The sequence below is a fragment of the Telmatherina bonti genome (assembly GCF_933228915.1).
Source record: "Telmatherina bonti genome assembly, chromosome: 17".
Taxonomy (NCBI): Eukaryota; Metazoa; Chordata; class Actinopteri; order Atheriniformes; family Telmatherinidae; genus Telmatherina; species Telmatherina bonti.
The window spans coordinates 6,302,061-6,310,812 of record NC_136615.1 but is presented as its reverse complement, the minus strand read 5'-3'; the positions used below and the strand labels follow the sequence as shown (position 1 = coordinate 6,310,812).

General features: G+C 49.8%; 1 protein-coding gene across 2 annotated transcripts in view; it reads right to left on the bottom strand.

The window, feature by feature from the left end:
- The window catches only part of sec31a (SEC31 homolog A, COPII coat complex component), a 31,967-nt gene continuing 23,215 nt past the window's right edge, over positions 1-8,752 (bottom strand). The window contains exons 21-28 of one of the 2 annotated variants that reach the window (XM_079256443.1): positions 8,472-8,576; positions 8,100-8,202; positions 6,303-6,641; positions 5,778-5,833; positions 3,154-3,387; positions 2,964-3,083; positions 2,815-2,886; positions 1-1,264 (exon numbers count right to left, since the gene is read on the bottom strand). In XM_079256443.1, the coding sequence (XP_079112569.1) occupies positions 1,085-1,264; positions 2,815-2,886; positions 2,964-3,083; positions 3,154-3,387; positions 5,778-5,833; positions 6,303-6,641; positions 8,100-8,202; positions 8,472-8,576 (1,209 nt within the window). In that variant the 3' untranslated portion in view covers positions 1-1,084. The remainder of the gene's footprint in view (positions 1,265-2,814; positions 2,887-2,963; positions 3,084-3,153; positions 3,388-5,777; positions 5,834-6,302; positions 6,642-8,099; positions 8,203-8,471; positions 8,577-8,752) is intronic. The other variant, XM_079256442.1, reaches the window with a different exon arrangement.

The following is an 8,752-nucleotide window of genomic DNA, read 5'->3' as shown; positions in this document are numbered from 1 at the left end:
TTTCAGTCTAAAAGGCTAAAAGAAAACTTGTTTTCTTTTATGAACAAAAAGTGAGGTTGACCGCTCAGGCTTCATCCAAGTTGGAATGAAAATCAAGTACAAGGCTCCTTCCAGTTTTCCTCTGAGGTCCGATTAATCACCAGATAATTACTCCCAAGCCTTCAGACGACTGCCATTCGCCGAGCATGCATTCTTTAAAATCCATAAAAGCCTTTTTTGTAAAGTTGATTGCACTGTGCTGAGCCATAAGACTACACTGACAACATGAAAATAAAGAAAGAAAACACAAACATGTGGGACGACACCACTGTACAAACAGACGTGTTGGTCCAACGTGTGACACCAGTGGTGAAAGTAAGCCAGCGAGAGCAGGACGACGGTTTCCAGCACTGCTCAGGGTGACGAACGTTACAGAAAAATCATTCAAACTGACACTGATGAGATGATGCCTGTGTTTAATCCCTATTTTCCTTCTTGATGCTGGAACAAACCTGCAGATCTGCAAAAATGCATGCAAGCAATGAAGCATTCAAATCAAGCCGCTACAAGGACTTTTAGGGGAGAGTGAAGCATAATGTTGGGTTATAAAGCGGAAAGAGGGGAAATTATGTTGTAGTGCATAAATTTAAATGCTATAAAGATGAACAAGCTTGTAATTCTTTAAATCTAGAAGCTGCAGGAGCTGCGAGCTGAACGCATGCAGCAAAAATCTGCTAGAGCATGTTACATTTTTAATTTATTTAAACTTTTTTCTCATTATGTCGACAGAAATGCCCTAAAAATGTACAAACCTGCTGATCTTTACGTTAATTCCCAACACTTTTACATAACTAAACTGTTGCATATTCATAATTTCTCCTCCGTAAATCCACATTAAAACCTGATTCTTCCAGCAGCTGCTCCAGTCTGGAGGTGAAGGAGGAGGATTGGTTGATAGCCCTTTTTACTTTGCTCACACGTTACTTTCACCGCTGAGCGTGACTGACCGCATGGCTTGTGTCGAGTCTGACAAACATAAATGGCACCAAGAAGATGTGAACGTCAAGTCAAACGAAGCTGAAATAAGCCGCCGGTGGACCCTTCGTCACACCCCGAGCTTGTTGGCTTGTGTCAGCACCACCTTCAGAACGGGCATGAACGCCGACGTCTCACTGAAGTTGCTGCTGCTGACGATGTGGGTGTGGATGTTGAGGCCCTCCGTGTAGCAGCGGGACTCGATGCTGCGGGCGATGTTATGAAGTCCACCTACGATGGCGGGAGAGAGCTGCGGAGGAGAGAGGAAGACAGAGGCATGAGTTTAATGATTAAAAAGGTTTTTTTCATGTGTGGCATCAAAGCTTTTTTTGCAGCGGTTTCCTGGAATCAGCGATGCAGGTTCAGGAACAGCTCGGGCTGGACGCAGAAGACGGATACGCTGATAGATTAATCCAATCAATGGTTCCGTACGTAATCTGGTCCATTCTCAAGGATCTTAGCAATCTATCACTGGATGTGGAAAACAGAGCAACACCACTTGAAACCACCGGGGGGCAGTGTTGACTTGTTTAGCTGAAACACAACCAGCGAGAGGAACAAACCAGAGAAGAAAATGATGACGCAGAATCGACTGAATAAAAAGCACCAGACGAAGACAAAGATGTTGAAAATAGCTCAAATCTTTTGGATGTCTTCCTCTTCTGGTGTTTTTGGACTGTTTTTATGACTTTATAGCGATGCATTTCTGCTAGCAACAGAATCAGAACGCTGCACTCAGCACCGCCCCTTTAGTGGATGAACAGACTTAACAACCATGGCAACGTAAAACAAGCATGAAGTCAGAGGACGCCGACGTATGTCAACGTTTCAAACGGGCGTCCAATTTTACATAAGTACAGCATAGATGGACTTTTAGCTACCAAGTGGAAAGACTGAGGACGATTCGTCCTTCTTTATGACACATAAAATCCACGTTAGGGTTCATGGCCTGATTCCAGCCCCATCCTGGCTGAGGAATAGCCGGAATAGGGTGGATTGCCCTCTCCGGGTCGGGAGTCAGGTCCTGCCTCAAGTGGAGGAGTTTAAATATCTCGGGGTCTTGTTCACGAGTGAGGGAAGGATGGAGCGTGAGATCGACAGACGGATCGGTGCGGCGTCTGCAGTAATGCGGACTCTGCGCCGGTCTGTCGTGGTGAAGAAAGAGCTGAGCCAGAAGGCGAAGCTCTCGATTTACCAGTCGATCTACGTTCCTACCCTCACCTAGGGTCATGAGCTGTGGGTCGTGACCGAAAGAATGAGATCTCGTATACAGGCGGCTGAAATGGGTTTCCTCCGCAGGGTGGCCGGGCTCTCCCTTAGAGATAGGGTGAGGAGCTCGGTCATCCGGGAGGAGATCAGAGTAGAGCCGCTGCTCCTCCGCATCGAGAGGAACCAGTTGAGGTGGCTCGGGCATCTGGTCAGGATGCCTCCTGGACCTCCCTGGTGAGGTGTTCCAGGCACGTCCCTCTGGGAGGAGACCCCGGGGAAGACCCAGGACACCCAGGAGGGATTATATCTCTCGGCTGGCCTGGGAACGCCTCGGGATCCCCCCGCAGAGTTGGCAAATGTGGCTGGGGAGAGGGAAGTCTGGGCTTCCCTGCTGAGGCTGCTGCCCCCGCGACCCGACCCCGGATAAGAGGCAGAAGATGGATGGATGGCCTGATTCCATCCTGCTGTTTAGTTACAGAGTTTTCCGATTGGGTCAGACAACCAGGCTGACTTCGTGATCCCTCAACGACATCTTAAACGGGTTACTGTTTCGGACACGCGGCGCCGATGTCCCGTCCGCTGGGCGCCTACCGTCTGCTCCCGGAGTTTGTCGTACAGCGCTTCCAGGCGTTTGTTGGCGTCATCCAGCTTCCTCTTGGTTTGCTGCGAAGCATAAAGCAGACGGTTTGTTCAGACGTGAGACGGATGAAGCGGCGAGGTCGTCTCCGTCACACACTCACCGGGTCGGTCGCTACTGCCAAACACTTCTGGATCAGCCCCTCGAACGTGGTCTTCAGGACCAGGTGCTCGTCGGGAATGGGCTTCTTCAGGATCTTCTCGGCAGGGATGGACTGCAGAGGCTGAAGAAAAACACGCCGTTTCACCGATGCTCAGCTGTTCCGGATGTTCGGATCGCAGAAAACGTCCTACCTGGATCACATCTCCCGTCGGAGCGCCCGGAGGACCCTCCATGCTGGTGGTGGGCATTGCAGGGTTCATGGCTGGGGGGGAGAGCTGCTGCTGGTGCATGCCCGAGAAGGGGACCTGGGCCCCGTGGGGGCTCTGCATTGGGGCCGGAGGGGCCCCGGCTTGGGGGTCGGCGCCCAGCGGGGCCATGATGGGAGCGGTGATGGGGGCAGGAGGGGTGTAGCTCTCTGCAGGGTGCTGAAGGAAAACACGGAATCATCAGGTTACCTGGAGCCGCAGATGGACTCAATAAACGGTCCTCCATAACACCAGTTTAACATCTACACACTGGTTTCTGGTTCCCACTGGTTTCTGGTCTATACTGGTTTCCAGTTCACACAGGTTTCTGGTTTATACTGGTTTCCAGTTCACACAGGTTTCTGGTTTATACTGGTTTCCAGTTCACACAGGTTTCTGGTTTATACTGGTTTCTGGTTCACACTGGTTTCTGGTTCACACTGGTTTCTGGTTCCCACTGGTTTCTGGTCTATACTGGTTTCCAGTTCACACAGGTTTCTGGTTTATACTGGTTTCCAGTTCACACAGGTTTCTGGTTTATACTGGTTTCCAGTTCACACAGGTTTCTGGTTTATACTGGTTTCCAGTTCACACAGGTTTCTGGTTTATACTGGTTTCCAGTTCACACAGGTTTCTGGTTTATACTGGTTTCTGGTTTACACTGGTTTCTGGTTCACACTGGTTTCTGGTTTATACTGGTTTCTGGTTTATACTGGTTTCCAGTTCACACAGGTTTCTGGTTTATACTGGTTTCCAGTTCACAGTGGTTTCTGGTTTATACTGGTTTCCAGTTCACACAGGTTTCTGGTTTATACTGGTTTCCAGTTCACACAGGTTTCTGGTTTATACTGGTTTCCAGTTCACACAGGTTTCTGGTTTATACTGGTTTCCAGTTCACAGTGGTTTCTGGTTTATACTGGTTTCCAGTCAGTCACAGAAGAGATTTAAACCTTGCTGATGGTTTACAGAATCCCAGAACATAAAACCTGCAGAGCTCTTCGATCCAAAGACCCAGGTCACCTGGTCCAGACCAAAGTCCAGACTAGGGACCAAAGTCTAGACAAGAGTCCGGACCAGAGAACAGACCAGAGTCTAAACCAGAGACCAGATCAGAGTCTAGTCCAGAACCAAAGTCCAGACAAGAGACCAGACCAAATACCAGACCAGACCAGAAAAGACCAGAGACCAGACCAGAAACCAGACCTGAGTACAGACCAAAGTCCAGACTAGAGATCAGACAAGAGACCAGACCAAAGTCTCAACCAGAGTCTAGACCAGAGACCAGACCTGAGACCAGACCAAAGTCTCAACCAGAGTCCAGACCAGAGACCAGACCAAAGTCTCAACCAGAGTCCAGACCAGAGTCCAGACCAGAGACCAGACCAGAGACCAGACCAAAGTCTCAACCAGAGTCCAGACCAGAGTCCAGACCAGAGACCAGACCAGAGACCAGACTAGATATCAGACAAGAGACCAGACCAAAGTCTCAACCAGAGTCTAGACCAGAGACCAGACCAAAGTCTCAACCAGAGTCCAGACCAGAGACCAGACCTGAGACCAGACCAAAGTCTCAACCAGAGTCTAGCCCAGAGACCAGACCAAAGTCTCAACCAGAGTCTAGACCAGAGACCAGACCTGAGACCAGACCAAAGTCTCAACCAGAGTCCAGACCAGAGACCAGACCTGAGACCAGACCAAAGTCTCAACCAGAGTCTAGCCCAGAGACCAGACCTGAGACCAGACCAAAGTCTCAACCAGAGTCCAGACCAGAGACCAGACCAAAGTCTCAACCAGAGTCCAGACCAGAGTCCAGACCAGAGACCAGACCAGAGACCAGACCAAAGTCTCAACCAGAGTCCAGACCAGAGTCCAGACCAGAGACCAGACCAGAGACCAGACCAGAGACCAGACTAGATATCAGACAAGAGACCAGACCAAAGTCTCAACCAGAGTCTAGACCAGAGACCAGACCAAAGTCTCAACCAGAGTCCAGACCAGAGACCAGACCTGAGACCAGACCAAAGTCTCAACCAGAGTCTAGCCCAGAGACCAGACCAAAGTCTCAACCAGAGTCTAGACCAGAGACCAGACCTGAGACCAGACCAAAGTCTCAACCAGAGTCCAGACCAGAGACCAGACCTGAGACCAGACCAAAGTCTCAACCAGAGTCTAGCCCAGAGACCAGACCAAAGTCTCAACCAGAGTCTAGACCAGAGACCAGACCTGAGACCAGACCAAAGTCTCAACCAGAGTCTAGCCCAGAGACCAGACCTGAGACCAGGTCTACAGTAAGTCCTCAACAGGAAACTTTGCAGTGAAACTAAAGACTTTTTTTCCTCCTGTTTAATTTTTCTAACGCTTTTTTTTTACGGTTTGTGTTTAACGGAACGTCTGAATATCGGCTGATAAACCTGCAGGAACTGGTCCACTCTGGCAGTTCTGTGTGCACCACAGTCCAGACCGTCATGTTGACTTCTGGACTGAAAAGCAGCAAAAAACCAGAACCAGAAGGTGCAGAACCCAGATCCAGTGTTCAGGTCCGGCTGTCTGGAAGCAGAACCCAGACTTACCTTCTTCTTTGGTGCTCGGGTCAGAGCTGGAGGGTCGTTCCAGCCGTTCTGAGGCCCTGCAGATAAAAAACAAGATTTTCATTCATTCCTGGTTAAAAGTCTAAACATCTCCATAAAAACCGCAGAAGGAAAATCACAGAAATCATCAGAACTTCCAGAAAAACTTCAACTCGACACATTTCAGAAACATTCACCCGATTTCAGACCAAATTAATCATTTTTATTAAACATTAAAAAAATTAAATAACCTTCATTTGATTCGTCTTCACCCCATTTTTATTCCAATAGATATTTATTTGTGAAAATAATTTGAACAAGAACAAGAAGAATTAGTAATTTTTAACATGAAAATAGATTATTAATCAACTGGATTTGTTATGGATCGCTGATCATTAGTAAACTGGGGGTTCCTGCTGGTCAGACTGGGGAAACTGGAAACTGGATCTGAGTGAGTTTGTGAGCAGACAGGATCAGATCAGAGCCATGCAGACCTGGATCAGCTCGGGTTCGGGTCTAGATGTGTACCTGAGACTCCGCTGGCTGCAGGATGAGGAGGAGGCATGTAGGACACAGGAGATCCCGGACCGCCATGCTGGAAAGACGCTCCGGAGGACGGAGGAGCAGAAAAGGAGGCGGAGGAGGTGGGAAAGAACGGAGGATGAGAAGGAGGAGAGGAGGGACTGACGGCAGGCTGCCCGGGATAGAGCGGAGGTACAGGCTGAGACGGGGCAGGCTGAGTGTACTGAGGGAGGAAGCCGGGGGGGTGAGGAGGAGAGGAGGGCTCAGGAGAAGGAGAGTACTGAAGAGGATGATAGATAGGGCCCCCCCCAGCTCCAGCTGGGTACTGGCTGACCTGGGGGTAGGCTGGGAGTCACACAGGAGGCTGGTTAGTGCAAACGTCATGCAGCGGAAACAAACATCACATCCTGTTAGTGGTAAACAACCTTCGTCTTCACTTCTAACGTTTATTTACCTTAAAACACACGGTTAATTTCTACAAGCTCCTCCCTGATCACACAGAACCTGGGGTTTCTATCTGAACACACGTCTCATGAGCAAGGCACCGTCCACGAGGAGCCAGACTACTGACCTCACTGCCTTTTGGCTCGCAGCGAAAATCCTGTTTTTTCTCCGCATCAAACCCATAAATCTGACAGGCAGAACAACGGACCAATCAGAAGGCTCACAAAGTTCCGGACCCGCCTCCTTTTAAAGGCCGACATCTGAGCCGTCGACCTGCAGGCGTCTCGCGTGAGCCGTCGACCTGCAGGCGTCTCGCGTGAGCCGTCGACCTGCAGGCGTCTCGCGTGAGCCGTCGACCTGCAGGCGTCTCGCACCGCAGACGTCTCTCGCTGCGCTGCTATGGAAGGCCGGTTGCGCCAAAAACATGCGTCAAAACGTCTTCAAAATGCGAGTTCTGAAAGGCGTTCTCGATGCGATCTGAGCACCTTCAGAACGTCTTAACATCTATAAGCTGAGGACTTAAGCCTTTTCATTCATAATCGTGGGGCTGCAGGCTGCCTCACCCTCAGTTGTTGGTCGTCACCAGTGGGTTTTATTAGTAAGCTATTAGAATATTTATTATTGTTAATGTGGTTGCATATATCCAATAGTTTTTATAATTAAATGGAAATTCAAATAACAACAAATGAAAAACATTTATGGTTGTCGCTTTTATTATTAGGCTATTATAATAATTATTATTATTGAGTGGTTTGCATTTAATCCATAGTTTTTACAAAGAATACCATTAAAAATAATTATAAAAACTATGGATGAAGACGTTTTGATGCATTTTTTGGCTCAACCAGCCTTCCATACACCTCTGACGCCTCGCGCTGCTGACGCCTCGCGCTGCTGACGCCTCGCGCTGCTGACGCCTCGCGCTGCTGACGCCTCGCGCTACTGAATCAAGTCAGCCGTCAGTCAAATAAAAGTTCATCAATAAAAAGTTTATGTGAATGTGACTCGATCTCGTACGAAGTTTCCTTCATGATGAAAATAATCGTCTGTCTATGATGAAGTCGTTTGACGAGTTTTTAGATTTACTGGACGAGTCAGGAACCAGGTCGCCACCGTCCCTTGTTCAGTTACATCCCGCAGGATAAAATCAGGCTTTCTGGCTGAGACGGAACAACTGCGAACCCTGACAGACAGCAGCTGTTGCCATGGTTACGCAGAAGCGTTTTTCTGGATGAACACATGACAACAACACAACGCAGCCGTGTTTCCTGTCACAGCTCGTAAAAACTGCTGTCCCAGCATTGCCGACGTGGAGTTGCTCCTGCACGCCAACAACCTGCCGAGGTTGAGGAAACTTACGCTGGTACTGGTGAGAGTACATGTACGCTGGCGTGGAGGAGGCCGGAGGAGGCGCCGCTGTGCCGGACGCCGGCATCCCGTACACGGGCTTGGGAGGCTCCACCTGAAAACGACAAAGCAAATCTGACATCATCACAAGGAAACAAAACAACAGCAGGTGTTCAGGCGACAGAGTGGATTCTCCCCCCAGGAGGCGACCTGCTGTGTATCTGGAGCAGCGAGAAGAGCGAGTCATGCACGAGAACCACATGAACGACTGAGTGAGGACAGTGAACGCATCGCAGGAAGAGAGACGGTGGCTGCAGGAGAGGGCATCGCCACAGACAGCACGGCTGCAGAGTGACAGTGTGTGTGTGGCGTCCGGGTGAGTACCTGCGGTTCGGAGGCGCTGTCTACTTGCAGAGGAGGAGGAGGGACATTAGGGAGGGCTGTGGGGGTTTGGTTACTCCAGGAGGTGACAGTGGAGGCAGCCCTCACCTGAAGCACACAGAGAAACACGGCACAGGGCGATGACGGCGATGGGAGGGAGGGGGGACACACCAAACACCAAACAACACACCAGAGAGGAACGGAAACAGAAGAGAGGAGGAGGCGGGGTTTAACGTGCAGCTTCCTGGTGAACCTGGCGTTAAACCCCGTTACCAGTGGCCGGT